The following is a 22,966-nucleotide window of genomic DNA, read 5'->3' as shown; positions in this document are numbered from 1 at the left end:
CACCAGGGGACCTCCTCCCTCTCCTCCCGTCTCCCGAACTCCCTCGCCCCACGCGGGAGGCCGGTGGGTCGAGGGTAACGCGACCCGCCCTCTGCTGGAAAGGGGACGTGCGGGTGCCCGGCAAAGGCGCTTACTTTCCGAGCTCCTCGAAAAGCTGATACTCGTCCGTGAACCTGGTGCAGGTTGTAGTCGAAGCCATCCTCGGTCCGGGCTGTCCCCTTGGCTGGGAGCACGGCGGACAAGACGCGAGCAGACGCGCGGCTTCCCCGGGACTAGCCCCGAGGCGCTGTCACCCAGGGCCGCCCTCACTTTCCTCGCCCGAAAGTAGCTCGCCGGCGAGGGAGTGTGCGCAGGGGCGGGGCGGGAGGGGAGATGACCAGAAAGGGTGGCGTGGGGTCTCCTCCCTACGGTCTGCCGGTCCTCCTCCTCCTCCTCCGGGCCTCGCTTCCTCCTTCTCCTCCGGACGTTCCACCCGCCCCCTTTCCAGCCCCTCTCCCCAAATGCAGGGGCAAAGTACTCAAGAAGAGGGGGGTGGCCGGGAAATGGAAACCAGCCGGGCACGGGGCGAGAGGCGAGCAGTTGCGAAACGATCCGCACCGGGGCAGGAAGGGTAGAGGCGGAGGGGAGGGAGCCCGAGGGGGCGGAGGCCGCGGAGCTGGGAGCGGACGGCTCGAGCCCAGCTGCAGCTGTCAGCAGGCGCGGGCGCGGGGCGCGGCGGGACCGGCCTCCCGCCCGCGGGCGCCTCGGCGGCCTCGCGCTCCCCACGAGCCCGCGCCGCTCAGAGACTGCGCGGCGAAGAGAAAGAAGCGTTCGGCTGGGGCGAAGCCTCGCCCGCCGTCCCCAGGCCTCCGCCTCCTCCCGCGCCTGCCAGCACCCCCTCCCTCGCGAAGCCCCCTCTGGCTGGTCCCACACCTCCTGCTGGCGGCTCTAACCCAGTCCCTCCGTGGACTCCTCCTTCCCTCCCCTCCTCCCCGGGTCTCTCACACGCGCACAGCCGTCTAGGGAGAGACCGGGTGGGTGGAGGAGGACGGACGTGCGGGGGAGAAGCCTGGACAGGGTTGAGGTGCATGAGGCGAGACGTCGAAATTACAGTTACGCCCGCAATCGGACGCCTGCCTGACTGTGGGGCTGATTTAGCGGGAACACGCGGGGGTAACTCGTGGGCCACGGGGGGCTGCCGCCGGGGGGCGCGGAGGCCCCCAGCCCGGCTGTGGGCGCCGGGGCACTAGGGGCCGCTCCCCGCCGGCGCGCGAGCCGCGGTACCCTGGGCGCGAGGGAGAGGGGTGCAGGCGCTTCGTCTTGGCGCGGCTCCGAGTTGACACCGCGGGGGCCGGATGTGGTCGACTGACTGCTTCCAGAGAAGGGTCCCGGCCTCCCACACCTCCCGGTGACGGCCGGACCCGCCCAGCAGCAGCCACGCCGCCGCTCCTGGGCGCCCGGCGCGGCGTGCCTCCCTCCCCCGCAGCCCCTTCAGCGAGGGGCGACGCCCGCCGCCGCGCCACGTTTCACTTCTGATGTGACTGCCACCTCGCTCTCCACCTCCCCTGCCGTTTTCTAGGTTGGGTTGCTCAGATGCTGGCACTCCCCAAAGGCCTTCGCCTCGGCCATGAACGTTAACAGAATGAAAGCAAAACCGCCGCCACCGAGCCACACCTTCCCCACAGAGAAACTCCCCGGTAACCTCAGTAAGTTCTGATAGTAAGGCGGTTTCTCGCGAGATTGCCCGCTGTGGCGGCGGGGGCGGGGCAGTGGGAAGGTTGGGTGTCGGTCACGCGACCTGGTAGGGGCTGACGTCACTCGCATCACGTGAACAGGTTTGGTGCCTTTCACTTCGCAGAAGGGAAAAGGAGAGGTCGCGTGTGGTTTGCTGGTTTGCTCAGAGATCTCCTCGGATTGTGGCACATGAGTATACTCCGTAAATGGCTCTCTGAAAAATCACTTGAGCTCAAGAACACGTGCTGTTTATTAGCATATCCGTTATTGTTTACAGTAAATACGAGAAAAAAGTTATCCATTACATGTAGAGTTGATGAATTGCTGCGTGCTGAAACGACCCGTGGGCCTTCCTTCCAGTCCTCTGTCTTTAATAAACAATGCAGTTGCAAACTTAGAGGCAAACCAAAACTGAAAGAGTTGAGTGGTCTTTTCCAAATTACTGCCTTTTGTTTTACAACATGGGGACTCTAAAAACCTGCAATTCTGTTGCTAATTTGTTCGTCAGCATTACGTCAGGGACTCAAAATTTCACAGGTGGAAGATGAAAGGTATCTAGGAGGTACAGAGAATCTAAGATTCAAAGGAGTTATTGCTTGCTCCCAAAGGCTGCTATTTATTACTGAATTTGCCCACCGTCACACGTAATCCTAATTCCTTTATTTCCTGGTCAGGGGAATGCAATTCTGCAATAACTTGAGCATTTACCAAAGTTCTTAAAATGCTCACGATTTTCAACGCTTATAACAAAATTGGACTTTGTACATATTTTGATTCCTACCAATAAAAAGCAAATATTGTGTAAAATGTGTGGAAGAAAAGATGATACCAAAAACTATAGGAAGAAAAGAAATAAGGTGTCTGAATATTAATAACTGGGCTAGAAATTTGGAAAAAAAATTTTTCTAGGCTAAAGATTTTTAATGTATATCTTAAATATTTAGCAATATGGTTCCAAATTATAATATAATTAATATTCTGTGAGTCTAAAAATGAAAATGAAGTAAAATTAAAACAATAAATAAAGATGATACAGAATTTTACAACCCTGGGGTAGAAAATTTGGTTTTTAAATATTCAAGGAATGAGGCATACATAATTACTGTATTTATTTCAGTTATTTAAACTACCCATAATTGTAAATGGTTATGATAATTGTGTGATACAATAAAAGAAACAACTGAGTTTTAATACTGATATATTATTAGACAATAAATGTGTACCTTTTAAGCAAACACTGCTTAATCTATATTTTGCACTGTTCCCTGATCTGTATTTTGTGCTAATCAAAATATTTCTCTTATTCAAGAAAAACTGGGGACTTCCCTGGTTGCGCTTTGGTTAATAATCTGCCTGCCAATGCAGGGGACACAGGTTCGAGCCCTAGTCCAGCAAGATCCCGCAAGCCGAGGAGCAACTAAGCCTGTGTGCCACAACTACTGAACCTGTGCTCTAGAGCCCCTGAACCACAACTACTGAAGCCCACGTGCTCTAGGGCCCAAGAGCTGTAACTACTGAGCCCGTGTGCTGCAACTATTGAAGCCCATGTGCTTAGAGCCCATGCTTCTCAAGAGACGCCACTGCAATGAGAACCCTGCACACGTCAACAAAGAGTAGACCCCTGCTCACCACTACTAGAGAAAAGCCCACACAGAGTAACAAAGACCCAAGGCAACCAAAAATTAACTAATTAATTATTAAAAAAAAAAAGAAAAGAAAAACTGACCATTATTTCTAATGTTTGGGCTCCTTAAGACAGTAATTCTTCTAAAGTTACACTGAAATTCCATATGGATTATCATCTCTTGCCTCCTTCCTGGTCTCCTGCATCTGCCCTGTCTCCCTTCATTCAAGTCTCAGCACAAACAGCCAGAATGATCCCCTTAAAAACTCCAGTTACAACAAAGCATGCTTATGCTCAAAACCTTCTGAAGGCTTCACCCCATCTCAAATGAACTGAAAAACAAAATTCTAAAAATGGCTTAAAAGACCCTAGAGATATCCTCTACCCTTCTCCGTTAGCCTTCTTACCTCAATGTGTGCCCTGGTTCACACTCCTCTGGCCACACTGGCCTCTGCTGTTCCTGGAGCATGCTCCTGATTACAGACTTTGCATTTACTTTTCTTTGCTTCCCAGAGTGTTCATCTCTTAGTTATCCTCCTACCTCATTTCTCCACCTCCTTGCAATATTTTCTCAAATATTACCTTATCAAGGTGGCCTTCCCTGGCCACTCTATCAATGACTACAGCTCTTTCAGACATGATTTCTAGTCCCATTCCCTGCTTCATTTTTCCCCTCAGTACCTATTACCATATAGTGTACTATAGATTTTTTCCTTGTTAATTGTTTATACTTCCCAACTAGTATATAAGCTCCCCAAGGGCATGTTTTGTTCACTGCTCTATTTCTAGCAACTAGAATAGTGTCTGGCACATAATAGCTGCCCGATGAATTTTGTTAATGGGTAAATTAATTATTGGGAGGTTTAGATTCATCACAATCTTCATATCAAAGTTAGTGGTTGATAATCAACATACCATTGAGACTTCTTACTATAAGGGTGATCATTTTCAATCAAGATGGTCACAGTATCCCATGATTAAAATATTGTTTATGCACAGAAATGGATTTTTAAAATACACTAATAATTGACATCAAGAGAAAAGGATCTAGTACTAATTTTCTTGTCATTGTAGTCCATAAAGGAAGAAGGAATTTCTGTTTTTTAGATATATTGGTCTTACTAAATTTTACATTGAAATAAAAGGCAGTGCCAAAGGTTTTAAATAACTAGAGCTCATTGTGAAGACACAAGTCAATGTAAGGAAATGAAAAGTGTGGCTTAAAATGAATTTTTAGCGTGTAAAATGGGAAAAAAAATCTAAACAGTAGCAATTTGGTTTCTCAGCTGATTTAATCACAGAAAAATTGAGATCACTCCGTGTATTTCTTCTAGCTTCTAACTTTCTAATTTGCTAAGGTGGAAGCAAAGTATTCATCGTTTTATCAAGTTTTAAAATTTACCCTTTAATACTGGAAAAGCAATAACAATAAACAAAGGAGAGAGTTGGGGCGGGTGGGGGAGTTGGGTGACTGTTGGTTTGAAAAAGTTGTAAGCAGAGCCTTATCGCTACCTAGATTGCTAGACTTCAATCAGATGAAATCATGTCAGTGCCAACATAAGGAAGAAATCTTGCTTGTATCCCATCCCTTTTTTGTGATAGCATCAACTGACAAACAGTAGCAGAGAGACAAAAGATACTACATACAAATACAATATATGAATAAATGATAGAAATCTTGTAATTAAAAATGGCAAGACTTCAGCAGTCCCACTAGGAAGGGATAAATTTCTAATACTTAAGTAAACAAAGCAGCTACTCACAGCCATTGATTTCCCTTGCTACAAAGTTACATAAGGAAACAATGAAGGGATGACTATTTCCTAGCTCCCTCAAATGCAGAATCCATCAGTAATATGTAGATTTCTGTGAGAATTTTAGCAGGGTCTGTATTGTAAGCTACTCTTCACTGCAGATTTAGAGGCAAGGAGAACAAAGCAACTTGCTGTTGCTTTTTTCAGTTAGTCTTCCTAAGGTACAAAAACTTAACCACATAGAGCCAGACACAAATTCTACAAGTGAGTGGAAAATCTATTCTCCACACCATCCGCTTGTGCAAGGTGAATTTGCAGATGAAGAAATTAACTATTCATAAAACAAATGGTAGTAACAGAAAAGGTTTTCTTTGCTTCATCAGGTGCTGAAAGAATTTTTTTTTACCAAAATTAAAAATAAATGTGCAAATAAACAAGAAAACAAGCCATATCCACACAATCAAAAAGTAGCTCTTTCCCCATTACTTTCAAGTATACAGGTTAGCATACTTGATCCTCCATGAACATACATGCACACCTACCACTGCTAAAAGAATTGTAGCAGGAAATTAAATGTGAGGTATGCATTGAAACAACTGTATAAAAGCTTGTGGACTCATTAAAAAAGAAAACAAATGAGCAGATAGTGAGTCCTCCTCTTGAAACCGAGGAGGACCCTGTGGGGCTCCTGGGCACCGAAGGCTTTCTGTCTCCCATTTTCTTGTTTTTTTAGGAAGTTCCAAAGGGCAGATTCTAACGGTTGTTAATCAAAGGAGGAGCAGCCAAGAAATCACCTGAGGCTACATTAAAGGAACCAGAGAAACTCATCAGGATTACCGAGACCCGATTAGAGGCTTGCGGGCCCTACACACATACTAATCATATCAGCAACCCCACCCTTGAACTGTTGCTGTAAAACTCCTCATCATCTTCCCAGGTTGGGACACATAGTTTTTCAGGGCAGAAGCCACTAGGTCTTCCTTTGCCTGGCAAAGCAATAAAGCTATTCTTTTCTACTTCACACAGAACTCTGTCTCAGAGATTTGATTCGGCGCTGGTGCTCAGAGGCTGACCTTTCGGCATCACTTTGTGCAACAGCAATGACTATCACTCCTATAATTAGACTATTGGCCCCTTCAGGGCAAGGACCTGCCATTCAGTCCTTCACCACAGCACTAGCACAGGGCTTGCGCCCTAAGAGGCGCTCAAAAATACCTTTTATTTAAAACAAACAAACAAACAAAAATGAATATGTTATCATTAATCTTTGTCTTCCACAATATTAAAAATGCACCATCTTTAATAGGGCATAAGGAGTCCACTTTGTTGCTATTTTAATGGCTCCTTTTCATTCCTTACTTAACTCAACCTCTCTGTATCATTTTGTTGCAATACAAATAAAAGTTTCTCCATTGATATGGATGGAATAAATTAGCAGTGGGGGAAATTGTTGCAATGCAAATAGAAGTGATTGTTCTTTTTCCTCTTGAGAGCTAGAAGAACAAAGAGAAACTCAAACAGGCTAGAGGAGAAAGAGGACCTGGCCTGAAAGAGTTAATTCCTTGTTTTACTTTAGCTGTCACTAATCTGTAGTAACCAGATTTTTACTTCACAAAGCTAACTCCCTGATACTTAACTCTGTGTGAGTTACATCCTGCCTCTCACGCTAACCTTATTTACAACTTGGAAGCTGCATTCCATACAAAATCGTTCCCATAGTTTATTTTGCATTTCAGAAAGGAGGTCCCCAGCCGATAAACCGTAGACAGGCACTCAACAAACTGCCAGACCCCAGTCACCGTGGCCTGACGCCAGCTATGACTGTTTTGAAATAATGCAAAGGAAAAAGAATGCAAGACCACCACCAACTTGATCCTTAGCACATACCCCAGACTGCGAGCCCTACATATAAAATCTTCCCCGACTCCCAAGAATGGGGGGCACAGTTCTTGAGGCACTAGCCTGCTGTGTCTTCCCTTTGCCTGGCAAAGAAAAATAAAGCCATCTCTCTCTTCCTCCAAAATCTGTCTCCGTATTTCTGTCAGGCCTTGGTGTACAGAGTAGCCATTATTACGGTAACAATTTCATACTCCTGACCTGAAACTCTCTGTTGGTTTCCATGTCCGATACCACATTCTCCATTTACAGCACCCCACTTGCCCTTCTACTCTTAGGAGTCTGTCTTAGGCAGCTCTTTTTCTGGTTTTACACACCTTTCCCAGGCTACCTTAATAACTCTCATTATTTTGATTATTGTCTGTCCTAAATTTGCCTCTCCAGGTGTAGGTCCTTAGACAAGATGAGTGAGTTATTGTGGGTGTGCTCTCTGACAGAAGGGTAAGGAAGTGGAGAAGCAAGCCAAAAACAAAGTAAACACAAACAAAAAACCCAGCATGTGCCTTCAGGCAAACTCCCAGCCTCAGCCTGATCTACCAGCAGTTTGGTGTGTAAATTACACCCAGATTTTGTTCCCGCCCTCAGGCGAGAACTTTCCCATTCCCTCACCAGGCGGTCATTGACCACCAGCTATGGGATAGGGGGAAAAGAAGGGACATTAACTCCTGAGGGTCAAGTAGGGCCCTCCTTGCTTTCAGGCACATAGAGAATGAAGACGGGGAAAACGAAGTCAGCTAGATATCAAAATGCTAATGACTGAAATCTTTATCTGCAACTCCCAACTCTCTGCAAGCTTCAGACTCCTGTTGCCAGCTCCCTATTGGAAATTTCCTCCCAGAGAATCCGCCTCTACCTAATATTCAACATGTTAAAAATTAATCTCCCAGATTCCGTCTCTATCCGCACCTCCTCCATATCTCAGCAAAACTTGAGAGTCACCTGTAATGGTCCCTCTCCCTTCCTCCGACAGCCAATCACGAGTCCGCATACCTCATGCCATTCCAACTGCGAATGCCTTCTTTTAGGCCATCCCTTTTTCTCACTTATATGAAGGCATTAGGTGAATTCACACTAAAGAAATATAATGTGTCGCTCCTCAGTGTAGATACCATTACTAGTTCATCACATAGCCTTAAAAAAAAAAAGGCCCAAATCTTTAGCACATCCTGCCACGCATTTCCTGGTTTGGACTTGCTCAGTTTCATGGATTCATATTTCTTGTCCCCACTCTATGCCATGATTCCTAAACATTTTTAGAATTATCTACACACTTCATTTCTCATCCCTGGCATTTTAGACCAAACCATCATTATCTCTTAACCAGTTTGCTGAAACAATCTCCTAACTGCATTAATCTGCGGTCATTGAAATTCTTCCTGATAAGCATCTATCTATCTTGTGGCCTGTTTATCTAAATCACAGAGCGACTCATCCTGTTTTTCATCCTGAATTCCTTTCAGGGTGCATTGTCCCTGGGCCACTGCAGTGGGTTGTGATTTAACCCTTGCATAACTACATGATGAGTAAGGCTCTTTGTTCTTTTTTTGGTTCACAATCCCCTTCCCCTGTTTTTGGTCATGAATTCAACCAAGGGTTGGGAGGCATTTAGTGACTGAGTTGTCCAATGGTGCTAGGCAGGCTCATCCCTAGGTCAGGCAAGGATGTCACTGGTAGGCCATTTATGTGCTATGTCTGGATTAGGCCCTGTTAAAAACCTAAAAATTCTCTCAATCATCTGTTTTACTAATCTATTGTGATCCAGAAAATGCTTCTCCCTTGTTGCATCTTCTCATACACAGAAAAGCACTAAAATCATTAACTTGAGATGTCTTTTTGTAATTGTTGCAGAGAAAAACCTGGCCTCTGTTCACCGATGCCAAATAGAAATACAGAGACAGAGCTTTGGAGGAGTAGAAAGGGATCGCTTTATTACTTTGCCAGGCAAAGGGGGAACACAGTGGCTCGTGCCTCAAGAACTGTGCCCCTGGGGAATAGGGAGAAGTCTTATAGGTGGGGCTTGTGGTCAGGGGTAGGCGCTAAGGATCAAGGCAGTAACAGTCTTGCACTCTTCTGGTTGGTTGGCGGTGAGCTAAGTAGGAGTCAGCATCATCAGCCTTCAGGTCCAACTGCTCTGAGGTCTATATGCTTGTGGGCAACGTACCATCGTTAATCATTAGCTTCTCGCACCTGGAGGGGGTTTCCACGTCTGCAAAATAGCTGAAAGATGTTGTGTGTATTGTTGCTGGGGAAACAGGACCTTGCCCCAAGGCTACTCTTTTTTTTTTTTAATTAATTAATTAATTTAATTGGCTGTGTTGGGTCCTTTTTTTTTTTTTTTTTTTTTGCTGTGCGTGGGCTTTCTTTAGTTGCGGCAAGCGGGGGCCACTCTTCGTTGTGGTGCGCGGCCTCCTCACTGCTGTGGCCTCTCCCACTGCAGAGCACGGGCTCCAGGTGCATGGGCCCCAGCAGCAGCAGCACATGGGCTCAATAGTTGTGGCTCACGGGCTCCAAAGCGCAGGCTCAATAGCTGTGGCGCACAGGCCCTGCCGCTCTGCGGCATGTGGGATCTTCCTGGAGCAGGGATCGAACTGTGTCCCCTGCATTGGCAGGCGGATGCATAACCACTGCGCCACCAGGGAAGCCCCCAAGGCTACTCTTGACTGTTTCTCCCAGGTCTCTCGCATCCCCTCCCTTCACTAACTAACAACTGCTTGGATCTGCCCATTGGAACTCAGGGAAGGTCATGGAGACTGAATGAAGGCTGATTCCTATAATCAAAGAAATAGGGGACATAGAAAGCCTTTATGCCCAGGAGCCCCACAGGGCCCTGTTCGGTATCATAATTTGCAGTAATCTTTTACCAAGAAATATGCTTGATTAACGTATTCATACCTAAAAAACTGATATATACTAGTTCCTTCCCTACTTCTTTGCAGCAGTTTCCTAGAACTATCTCCTGGGCTGCAGTCCGCAGTAAGACCCTGAATAAAACTTAAACTCACAACTCTTATGTTGTGTGGGTTTTTTTAAGTTGACACTTTTTTTTTTATAATTAAAAAAAATTTTTTATTGGCTGTGTTGGGTCTTCATTGCTGCACATGGGCTTTCTCTAGCTGTGAGTGGGGGTTCCTCATTGTGGTGGCCTCTCTTGTTGCGGAGCATGGGCTCTAGGTAGTACGTGGGCTTCAGTACTTGTGGCACATGGACTCAATAGTTGTGGTGCTCAGGCTTAGTTGCTCTGCGGCATGTGGTATCTTCCTGGGGCAGGGATCAAACCATATCCCCTGCATTAGTAGGCAGATTCCTAACTACTGCGCCACCCAGGAAGTCCCTAAATTGACACTCTTTAATTCTTGTAACTTCAGAGAAAGGCAGCGTCTCCTCCAACATTCTTCATTTTCAAAACTTAATTTTTTCAAAAAAATCAATGGTTTAAACTTTAATAAGTTACCTTTTGCCAAAAGTTGAAATTTCTTTTTTCATCATGTAGGGGCAAATGCTAAGGATTTGCTATACACTATGTATCAGGTAGACAACACAAACTGGACTAAGAATAGATTTTAAAATGCGCTTTCTTAGTTTACTATCACCAATCCTGTATAATTATAGCAACTTCTGTCCTATTTGCATGACCAGTCCAGTTAATTTATTATTATTTATTATATCTTATTATTCTGATACTGCTTATTCATTTCCTGAATCATCAAGGCTTCTAATATTCCTTATCTCTCTGCTTATTTGCTTTGCAGAAGTTGGTTGCCATGCTCATTTATTCTTTGAAAAGCAGAAAGGCAGAGGTTTTAAAAATATATTTGCCGAATGAGATAATATATGTGATTAAACCTACCCACCAAAATCTGCACTATCCTCCTTCTACAGAAATAGGGATGGAGCTGTACACATAGGCAGAATACATCTACCAGAGTTCCCTGCCTGCAGATTAGGTCCTTGGCAAAGACATGTGAGCAGAAGTGATGTGTACCACTCCAGTTTCCACCCCATGCATGCTCTTTAACGTTCTTCACATTTCCTAAATGACTGCAACAGTGATTCCTAGGGCAATCTTATAAGTCATGTTGAAGATGGCAGAGCCACTGTCAGCCTGGGTCCCTGAAAACCTTCATAAGAGCTGAGCTGCTGCTAACCCAGAACTCTGCTCTTGACTGAAGAAATAAACTTCCTGTTCTTAAGGGAACTGAGTTTTGAGGATCCTGTCTTCTTCTGTAGGTTAGTCTACCCTATGTAAAATAAAGTAAGTAAAAAAAAAAACAAACTTAAAATCAGAAGTCCTAATCCAAGAAGAACATATAACAATCATAAATATCTATGCATCCAACATAGGAGCACCTCAATACATAAGGCAAATGCTAACAGCCATAAAAGGGGAAATTGACAGTAACACAATAATAGTCAGAGACTTGAACACCCCACTTACATCAATGGACAGATCATCCAAACAGAAAATAAATAAGGACACACAAGTTTTAAATGACACATTAGACCATCTCGACTTAATTGGTAGTTATAGGACATTTCACCCAAAAACTACAGAATACACTTTCTTCTCAAGTACACACGGAACATTTTCCAGGATAGATCACATCTTGGGTCACAAATCAAGCCTCAGTTAATTCAAGAAAATTGAAATCATATCAAGCATCTTCTCTGACCACAACACCATGAGACTAGATATCAATTACAGGAAAAAACTGTAAAAAATACAGCCACATGGAGGCTAAACAATATGCTATTAAACAACCAAGAAATCACTAAAGAAATCAAAGAGGAAATCAAAAAATATCTAGAAACAAACGACAATGAAAACACAACAACCCAAAACCTATGGGACGCAGCAAAAGCAGTTCTAAGAGGGAAGTTTATAGCAATGCAGTCCTACCTTAAGAAACTAGAAAAATATCGAATAAACAACCTAAACTTACACCTAAAACAATTAGAGAAAGAAGAACAAAGAAACCCCAAAGTGAGTAGAAGTAAAGAAATCATAAAGATCAGATCAGAAAAAAATGAAAAAGAAAGGAAGGAAACAATAGCAGAGATCAATAAAACTAAAAGCTGATTCTTTGAGAAGATAAACAAAATTGATAAACCATTAGCCAGACTCATCAGGCTAAAAGGGAGAAGACACAAATCAACAGAATTAGAAATGAAAAAGGAGAAGTAACAACGGACACCACAGAAATACAAAAGATCATGTGAGACTACTACAAGCAACTATATGCCAATAAATTGGATAACCTGGAAGAAATGGATAAATTCTTAGAAAAATACAATCTTCCAAGACTGAAACAGGAAGAAATAGGAATTAAAGAACCAGTTTACCATTCTCACTTCCTACTACACACACACACACACACAAACACCGTTTTCATTTAAAAGGACAGACTTTTAGAATTTCTGGAAGCTATTGCAATACCCCTGCAAAGAATATTTCTCTCTAAAACCTCCCATTTTAAATGCTTTTCTATTATATCTGTGAAAAAAAAAAGCTTCAATTAGTAGCTTATTTGTGAGCAACACTTCTTTTCACAATTATTTAGTTCATTTAACAAAGATGTGCCCTCAAATTAAAAGTGAAAAGGTGTTTTTGAAGGTGGAGGCAATTAAGCTGGCTGAATTATCCAAGTACATAGAAAACGAAACAAAGAACTCCTGCAGCTTAAATGTGAAGAATTGTGCCATTGATTTTGCAACATTTATTGTATAAAATGTTTGTGTATTAGGCCAAGGACTCTGAGGATGTAATGAAGAACAAAATAGTGTCCCTAATTTTATAAGGCTTACTATTGATGGGGGAGATAGGCATTAAATCAATTATTCATAAAAAAAATTAAATACTATGAAGGAAGAATATAGGGAGCTGTGAGCAGGTAGAATGTTTGTCTTGGTGGGTAGGAGGAGGAGGAGCAAAATGAGATCTGAAGGGTAAGTAGGAATTAACTAGATAAAATAAAGTACAGGGAAACACATTCTAGTAGATGGGACATGTCAAATTCAAGGAACCAAAAGAGGTCCACTGGATTAGGGTGCAGTGAACAGAGTAAGGCTGTAGGAGTAGATCAGGAGGCTCCCATGGGGAACCTAAAACTATATGAAGAACAGTATGGAAATACTGAAAGGGTTTAAAAATGGATGTGATGTTCGTGTCATAAAGTTCATTCTGTCTGCCTCGTGGAAAATGAGTGCTAGCAATCTAAAAAGATCAGTTGAAAAGGCAAGGTAAAGGAAAGTGATGGCTTGGATTTAGGCAGTAGTGTTGGTGGAAACAGAAATAAATATTTTAAATATATTTGGGAAAACTAATATTAAAATAATAAAAAAAAATTGATAATTGAGACCATCTGTGTTAATATGAAATTAGATAGAATTGTAAGTAGACGATTGATGTTAACATGACTTAGATTTTATTTTTTGTTTTTAGAAAAACTCTGCCTATGTAGCAGTACTACAAATCAGTAAATAATTTACTGTTTGCTTCAGGAAATCTCTTCTGATCAAGCTGATAGGGACAATAATCTGCTCCCCTGGCCAAATAATTTGTTCATCAGTTTAGTTGTCAAGACTAACCTCACAGTATCCACCAGTTTTAAACTTTGTCCAGTTCTCCATTTCCCTTCTTGAAAGACTCCTTAAACTGCTTCAGGCCAGATCCCAAATCCTATAAATCTCTCACCTCTGACCACCACTTTCTGAAACATGGCTAAGACCCCGTCAAGATGCTGAGTTGGGAGTGTTTTATTAACAGATTGAAGATATTTTGAGGAGCTCAACAAGGTAAACGCAGGCAATAATTTCACAAATACTGGTATAGTCACACAATGAAATATATGAAGCTATTATTGCATTAAATTATACTGTTGCAAAGTACTGGCATTGAAAAATGTCACAGCATGTTACCTAAAAATTCAGGTTAGTTTAATCCCAGTTGAGTTAAATTTAATTTAATCCCAATTTGATACCTTTGGTTGTTTGGATGGGTGGATAGATAGAGAGACAGAGAGATAGAGAGAGAGAAAATTCTCAAAGGACAAACTCTTAAATTTTAACTGTGCTTATCTTTAGGGGTAAGAATCTGAACGAATTTTTTTCCCAGTATTTTCAAATTTTTCTTCACTGAATACATTTTATTTGTGTAATAAAAGCAATGAATGCTATAAAGAGATAAAACTTTCGAATTTGCATATATTTGGGAATTGGAATATGTATTCATAAATTAAAAAAAAGTTTAGGATTTATAAACTCTGTGGTTTCTTCCTTAAAGTTTCCTTGTTTGGTGATGGGGAAATAGGATGGAGGAAGATAAACTACTCTTTTCATGGCATAGTTTCACAGTAGCCATGTAAGATACATGATACTTTCAGCTTATGAATGAGAAAACTGGGGCACTAAATGTTTCAATAAATTTATTTCTCACTAACAAACAAGGGCCAGTTGAAGTTTTACTCTCAGGAGTGTCTGATACTAATAAGTAACATTTATTGAGTACCTACTGCGACTCACAACCCTCTGAGATAGTTTTCTGTTACTTTCATTTTACAAATGAGGAAACAGGAAGAAATCTGTAAGTCCAAAGGAAGGGACAATGTAAGAAATCAAACCCATGTAAGCTGAGCCCCAGGGCCTGTATTTTTTAATCCCTATATCTTCCATATTTTTATTCATTTGACTTACTACAGCTAGGGTAACTCTGAAAATATTTAGGTACTTGGGATTGGCTGCTCTTTCAGGGGAGGAACAGTGTGGAATGGACAAACGAACTACAGAAGTCTCTTGGCTTCAGGGAAAAACAAGCCGAATTTCCTACTTCACTAATTAACTACACTAATCCCCAAGCGTCAAATAATATTAGCCAGTCAACAGCTGCTTTGCCAGAGAGCTGGGTGACTCATTTTCTAAACATACTGCTCCTGTAGCCACAGAATTTTGGCTGAGCCATCCTTCCCCTCTCTCTCAAAGGCTCGTCTTCAGTTTTTGCTTCTTGCTGGCTCTGGTACCCTCATCCCTCAACTTAGTTTCTTATTTCATCTCAGGGCTAAACCAGGTTAGGATGTATCTGCAAATCTGCCTAAATGTTAAGGGGAGGAAGTTAATGGTAAAATTTCAAGTCATCACTAGATATTCCAGTGACTAGAGGGAAACACGTTTCCCTAATGTTCTCAGCCCATCTCACTTCCCTAGCACATTCCTAAGGTCTCCTTCCTGAACTTCAATCCAGGCTCTTCCAACAGGCTGGCAAAGCCAGATTCCAGGTGATGCTCTGAAATGTAAGGAAGGATTCATACTCATGTGGGTTCTATCAATAGCCACCACGGGCACCTGTTGAAGGCTGCGCCATCTGGCTTCCATCCCTCTACCACTCTGAGGATCCTGCTAATAACCAAGGACTCCCAATGATTAAATCCAGGCAACTTGACCCAAGCATCACTTTCATGGGAATCTGTAGAAATCTACATAACCAATTACGTAGATTTTCTGAAAACTGTCTTTCTTTGACTTATTCCATTCCAGCTTTCCTGGTTTTCTCACTGCTATTCATTATGCATTTTTCTGCCTGTTATTTTCTTTAAATGTGGGCCTTTTCCACTACTTTGAAGTGGGTAACACTTCCAAAGCCCTTGTCTCTTGACTTCATGTAAATAACTCCCACGTCATGATCCCTAGCCCCGCAGCTCTTCAGAGATGCTCATTCTTATATCCTGCTTCATGCTTTGATGCCAAAGTATATCCTTTCCAAATCTCCATTTATGTTAATGGTACCATTTCACCATTTATTCAAAATCAATCCTTAGAGTAATGTTTGATTTTTTTCTTTATATTCCCCATTTCCAATATTATCACATCCTATAGATTCTATATTAAAAATATCTGTGTTAAAAATACCTATTAGGATTTATTCCTTCCCAATTATATGCCGTCATCATAGAGGGAGTCTATTGTCTTGGTGTAATGCCCTCCTGACCGTTTTACCCACTGAGCCTTCTTCTCCAAACCACCAGCCCATTTCCACAGTCTTCTATGATTTCCATTAATCATTTTCTATATTACAAATTGATACCATGTTAAAAAATGAGGCCCTGATATAAATTTTCAGGCTCATCTGCATTCCTTCCATAATAACTATTATTCATTTAGCATCTACAATGTGCCAAACACTTTGCTAACCACTTTACATATATTGTTTTTAATCCTTTCAACAATTATGAAAAGTAAGGCTTATTATACGTGGTGTACATCTGGGCAAATGAGAGTCAATTAACAGGATGTTTGCTTTCATAAGGTCAAACCTTAGAAGGCAAATAGAGCTGTCATTTGATCTAGGTCTCTTGGATTCCAAAGCCTTTTCTAAGAATTTAATATATGATACTACAAAAATGTATAAATCAGATAATTACTAGATAAAAATTAAAATTTTTGTTTTATATGGGGCTATGTATCAGAAAAAATTTTAAAGTCAATCCAATGAAGTTAAGAAACTTACTCTCAGGATTCTCATTGATACAGAATGAGATTAAATAGAAGTACAAGAAAATAGTTATTGAGACTTCAACCTATTCTAAATTTATTCGCTCAGATTCAAGAAATGGTCATTTCTCTAATGGCCAAGTATTTATACCCCAACTGTGATTGTCACTGTAAGAAGGAAAGCTATCTACCTCACAACAAATGATGGTGGGGACATCGCCTGGATGATGTGTGAAGTGGATGCTTGTCAACACGTGATTATATTGTACGAAAGATGTCTGTAGTGAACTGTGTGCTGAAGTGGGTTTGCCTCTCATGTACAATAACAGAAAGACAGCAAAAAAATAACTCCCTATTTGGCCACCTGGAAGAAAAGTAAGTATGTCTATGAAAATGGCTCTGTGAAGACCCAAGATGCTATAGTTTATGAAAAAGCAGAGTTTTTCTCCACCCTCATAAAAACAAAACAAAACAGAACAAAACAAAAAGCCGGTAAGTTATAAGTTACTTCCCAGAGAGGTCTTATTAACACATCAAGTGGTTCCACATCAAGTGGAATAAATAAGAACCATTCTTGTTCTAATTTATTCCTCTATTTCTATCATTTTTGCCTTCACGTCATTACACTGTTTTTATATAAAGCTTCTAATTCCTTCCTTACCATCTCTCCAATTCTATATTTACAAATTGTTCCAATGAAAGAAAAGGCATTTTATATCAAACAACACAGTTTATAGTCCAGCTTGAGGAATTCATTTTGCATAGGAGGTGGATGAAAATTAAATTCATTCTGAATGCAACTGAAGGCAATTCTTTTTGTTCACTGAAGAATTTGTCAGCCTCTGAAAGCCAAGATCAAGTAAAAGTGAAAGGAAGGCGAGTTGGTGTATTCAAATATCAACTGAATATAGATTATTGCCAGAATTTTATCAGAATCTGCCAGTTATTCCTAAGATGTTACTTTAAAGCCAGTATTTATGTAACTAATTACAATTTTCTGTTTTCAAGTGTCAAGAATGAGCTTGAACTACCTTAGCAAAATAGAATTTATTATAAACATTCAATAATATTTTACAAAACACAATAGGAATAAACTTTTGTCTCAGAGAGAACTGGAATTCAGAAATGGAAAAGCATCAAAGAGCTAACAGTATTTTCTCACTCCATCTCTCATTTACACCTCTTTCTGTGTTGTATTTTTTTTTTCACATGGCATAAAATGGCAAAGCCAATCCCATAACATTGTACAGGTTGCTGACTACACAAGGGTGTCTAGCGTTGGCCACAGTCTAAAATACAATCTAGCTCTGCTAGCCAAGCTGTGAACCCTCAGGGTTGAGTTGTCCTAGAAAGTGTGACTTTTTCTAATTTCTAAAAGGCAGCATGTGGGGAAGTGGAGACCCCGTCCATTGCTGTGGTTTTACATATTTCAGGTCCAGTCACACAAAGAAAATGAATATGATTCAAACTACAGATCCCTAGTAGAGAGATCTGATTGAGTGTGGTACCCACTTCTGTTTCAATTAGCTATGATTCAGAAGGTAAGGATACATTTTTTAAAATTGTGAATCAGTTAGTCTTTGATGGATAGGGCAGTTATTCACAATACCTCTAAATTTTTATATTTCAGACTGCCCACTACCCTCTAACTCTTAGAGATTTCCTGAGAGTCAATTACTTATCAGATTTATATCCGAATGGAAAGTATGCTAGGAGCAGTAGAAATGATCTAGATTTGGAGGAAGAACTAGTTCTTTTCTTCTCTCCACAAACATAAAATTCTTTATGGGGTGGCTTTGCATTTCCAGGGGACTGGAGAGCCATTGATTTTTCAATTAAAATAAAGGTGTGGTTGTTGAAATGTTTGGTTTGTATGTTTCCTCAAAAATATTTTTTGTCTTCCTCTTATGGTTTCCAGACTCAGCAAATAAAAATACAGGGCACCAGTTAAATATTAATTTCACGTAAATAATAAATAATGAATAAGTATGGCCATGTGTGAATTTCAGATAAATAATGAATAATAAATAACAAGTATGCCCCATGTAATATTTGAGACATAGATACACTAAACGTTACTGCATGGGACGTACACTAAATAACCATTCTTTGCTTATCTGAAACAAATTGACCTGGGTATCCTTCGTTTTCTCTGGCAATGGCAATCTTACTTCCTTTTTATAAGTAGAACCCTAGAGTATTACTTTTAGACATTTTTAGATCTAATTTTGGCAGAGGGATGGAGTTAAGAAACTAGAAACAGATGTCTAGTCTTACATGTGAAGGTGGCTTTACAGTGAAATATGATAAATGGTCACCACCACAACTAGAGAAAGCCTGTGTGCAGCAATGAAGACCCGATGCAATCAAAATAAATAAATAAATAAATAAATAAATAAATAAATAAATCAATAAATAAATCTTAAAAAAAGTTAATTAACATTAGCAGTCAACAACTTCTTTTGAAGTAGTGAATTATTCAACTTCGAACATAGTACATTGTTTAGGGGACATAGACAATGACCTGTCATCTTTTGGTGGAAACATTTTTATAAGCTATAGTAATTTTTTATCTTTGAAGAATACGGTCAGTCTTAGAGATTGAGCAACATGGTGTTGACCACTAGAGGGCTTAAAATTTCCAAAACCTGTTAGTAATCTAGTAGTACTGATGAACATTTCATTAAGGGCTTCTGGTAAATTTTGAAAAGGGAAGTAGACACACTGACTCTATGGATCTCATGTGATGAACAAATGTTTTAATTAAAGTTAATTTTAATATTTGTTGGAATCTTTGCCATTAAGCAATTATTTTACAATTACAATTATTGTAAAATTGCACAACTATTTTACAATTGTTATTTGATAAATTTCCCAGAGAATCTTAGTGAAATTGGAATATAATGTAATTGAAGTGAAGTTTTAGAATTAATGATAGGGAGAGGCCCTTAGAATACCTACTGGGAAGAGAAGTTCACAGAAGAATGAAGAAGTACCTCTGGAGAGAAGAAAAGCAAAAGATAGCAAAGGAGCAAAGAATACCAACCAAAAAAAAAATTGAGTATTCTTCTTTTGGAGGGATTGGCATGTACTCAGCAATGTGAAACCAGAGGCTGAGTGATTGATCTAAGTAATAAAAATAATTATAAAAGTGACATTTATAGGATTTTTACTACGTGCCAGGACTCCACTAAGACATTAATATATATTAACTCGTTGAAACATCTCATAAACCTCAGAATATTTGCTCTATTCTTTTTTTTTTTTTTATCTTACAAATCAGGAAACAGACCCTTTCCTCTTAGACTCTTGCCCCACCCCCTAAAATAAAAACCATTCAGTGAAGGCTATGGCAGATACAAAGCAGCTTTCCCAAAGCAGATGAATCCTATAAAGACTCAGGGTTTGCACCATACTGAGTTCAAGATCTAGGACAAAGCACTGGTCCCAGCTGAGGATGCATTCTTCATGAGCTTTGGGAGAATTGAGGCCAGTGCATTTAATAACATCTGACAGTAGGAAGTTAAATGTCATGAAAAAATATCTGATAATTGAAACTTGGGAAATTGCACATGGTCTAAAATCTTGTATGGGGGGCCAGGGGGAAAAAATACAGTAAATTATGCTGTTAAATGACTAGATATCTAAAGGCTGATCTTGCCATAGCTTTTTAATGGCTTTAACTAACGAAACAAAGCAAAATACAACAGAAAACAAATGCCTGATGTACTACTCATGTGTTTTGCAGCAATTTCTGGCAATTAAGTCAGGAAATCCTGTATTTTCGGTACTTTCTGAAGAGCTGAAAAGAAGGTGAGGAGAGATCATGCCATTGACCCATGGAATATTACCAAGAGGGAATTCTATGTAAAAATGCACGTACGATGGGTTTCTTTGTTTGTTTGTTTTGTTTTTTTAAGCTTTTTTTTCTCCTTTGGCTGTACTGTGTGGCACGTGGGATTTTAGTTCCCTGACCGGGGATCAAACCCATGCACCCTGCAGTAGACATGCAGAGTCCTAACCACCGGACCTCCAGGGAATTCCCTAGTGATGGTTTTAAACACAAACACACTCAAGGCTATCATATACCTAAAGAAAAAAATATTTCAGAGGAGAAAGTGGCAAATGAAGACACTGACTTAGCCATTGTCTTTGGGAAGGTGTCATTCATGGGTGATGCCAAATCAGCAAAACTACATAATATTCTCTGGGAGTATTCAGCCACTTGAATGCAGGAGCAGATTGATAGATAGTTTGATTTGACCAGAGTTTAGTTTTCATTAGGAAAGAATGCTTGAGGGAGAAGGGGAAAAGGGAGTTGAGGACATTTGTTGGGAAGTAGTTATAAGGCAAAAATCATAAGAACAAGCTGGCAAGCGTGACATGTAAAGACATGGGATTTTCATGAATAAAAGTAAGCTATAGGGTCAATGAATTGGTGGTCTTGATGAGCTGGTGAACTGCATGAATGAAGTGCTAGAGTGAGTAGCCTGGGAAGATAGAGGATGATAGACTGAGATGTTTAAAACTGAAATTCAGAGATGGCACAGTTTGGGCTAATGACAAGGTCTGGTTAGACATGTGAGTGGTCCTAGAGAAAGGAGGGAGGAAAAGATTATTGGAGCCAAGGAAACAAAAGAATTTCGAGGAAGGTGTTAGTTGGATCATCTGGTTGGATTTTGAAGTGGATAACCATCATGACAGGAAGGGTATAAATGAGCAAAGACAATTACCCAGAGGGCCATATGTGGTCTAACAAGTATGAGACTGTATGTTTCAAAAGACATAAAAGTTTTGAAGGGGGAAAGAGGAGCGACAGTTTGGAAGTAGGAACAGGGAGCGGCGAGACCACTACCTCAAGCTCTGGGCATATGTAATACTTAGAGTACGAGAGGAAAAAGTAAAAATAAATCCTTCATTTGAAGGGCTCCAGGGAAAGCAGCATTTTCAGGAGCCAAGTCAAAATTCAGCAAAACTTCGAAGGAAGTGTTCAGTGGAGGAGACAAGTTTTCTTTTCTTTTCTTCTTTTTTTGGCTGCTTCGGGTCTTCTTTGCTGAGTGCGGACTTTCTCTAGTTGTGGCGACTGGGGGCTACACTTTGTTGTGACACGTGGGCTTCTCATCGTGCTGGCTTCTCTAGCTTTGGAGCACAGGCTCTAGAAGTTGCGGCATGTGGGCTCAGTACTTGTAGTGCATGGGCTTTGTTGCTCCATGGGCATGTGGGATATTCCCCAGCCAGGGATCGAACCCGTGTCCCCTGCATTGGAAGGCGGATCTTTAACCACTGCACCACCAGGGAAGTCCCTGGGGAGAAGCTTTCTGATGACAGGAAATAAGTTTGGGCAGAAGGGATTAGATGGCCAAGAGTCTGGGAGGTGTGTGGTCAGATTAGCAGGACTGAGAGCAGGGTGGGACGAATATCTGAGTGAAACTGAGTGATCTGGGAAATCTGGATTTCTCCTGGGTGATACAGGAAAACTAGTTTTGGAGGCATGATGAGATTTGTTTCAGAAGCCACAGGACACAGTAATTAAAGGTCATGAGGTGGCCGGCCGGTCTTTCCTGCAGCTTAAGGTGGGACGGTGGTGAGGCCATAGTCTCACCCCTGGGGTTTTAGAGGCAGATGGAGATTTGGGCCCCATGTTACTGGAGAAAAGCTGCAATTCAGTGCCCTTTGCTTCCCATCGAGGGCCCTCTCTACTTAAGTAATTCATTAAGCTATTCATTGGAAAAACTCCTACAGGATCTCTAAGCCCCAAAGTCCCCTGCTCTGTGAACCTTTCCAGACTTCCACATCTCATAGTTAGTCATCTCCTCTATAACCCAAATCACTTTGCACAAACAGCTCTTTGAACCTGTACTACATTTTGTTGTGATTATTTATGTATCTGTCTCTCCCAGTACACACTGAACTCCTTGAGTCACAAATTGTGGCTTACTTTGTATCTGTACTAGAAATTACATCACAACTGCACAACTCGGTTAAAAACAAGAACTATGAAGTGCTCAATAGCTTTAAAAAAGTGACTTAAATTGAATTAGAAGACTGCTTCAGCAATATTACTATTATGACTAACTGCTGAGAGTTTCCTATGGGTGAGCACAACTGTGCTAGATGTTGTATATACCCAATCCTGATTTCGTAGGTGTCTTAGTCAACTCAGCCCGCTATAACAAATATACCACCGACTGGGTAGCTCAAACAACAAACATTTATTTCTCACCACTCTGGAGGCTGGAAGTCTGAGATCAGGGTGCCAGCACAGTTGGGTTCTTGGTGAAGGCCTTCTTGCTGGTTTACAGATGGTCCTCTTCTCATTGTATCCTAGCATGGTGAAGAGCAGAGAGAGAAAGGAAGCAAGTTGTCTCGTGTGTGCCTCTTCTTAGAAGAGCATTAATCCTATTCATGAAAGCTCTATTCTCATGGCCTCATTACCTCCCAAAGTCCCTGCCTCCTGATAGTATCACATTGAGGGTTAGGATTTTAATGCATACATTTT

The 22,966-nt window shown here is 41.2% G+C and overlaps 1 protein-coding gene across 8 annotated transcripts in view; it reads right to left on the bottom strand.

Annotated features, from left to right (window-relative positions):
- Positions 1-805, bottom strand: part of CAMK2D (calcium/calmodulin dependent protein kinase II delta) — a 284,123-nt gene extending 283,318 nt beyond the window's left edge. Inside the window, exon 1 of one of the 8 annotated variants that reach the window (XM_057705222.1) lies at positions 135-805. In XM_057705222.1, coding sequence (XP_057561205.1) covers positions 135-199 — 65 coding nt within the window. In that variant the 5' untranslated portion in view covers positions 200-805. The remainder of the gene's footprint in view (positions 1-134) is intronic. The other 7 variants (XM_057705215.1, XM_057705216.1, XM_057705218.1 and 4 more) reach the window with 7 other exon arrangements.
- Positions 806-22,966: the final 22,161 nt, after the last annotated feature.

The sequence above is a fragment of the Hippopotamus amphibius genome, chromosome 13 (genome assembly GCF_030028045.1).
Source record: "Hippopotamus amphibius kiboko isolate mHipAmp2 chromosome 13, mHipAmp2.hap2, whole genome shotgun sequence".
Taxonomy (NCBI): Eukaryota; Metazoa; Chordata; class Mammalia; order Artiodactyla; family Hippopotamidae; genus Hippopotamus; species Hippopotamus amphibius.
Note: the sequence above shows the minus strand (reverse complement) of the source record. Positions and strands in the feature narration are given on the sequence as shown.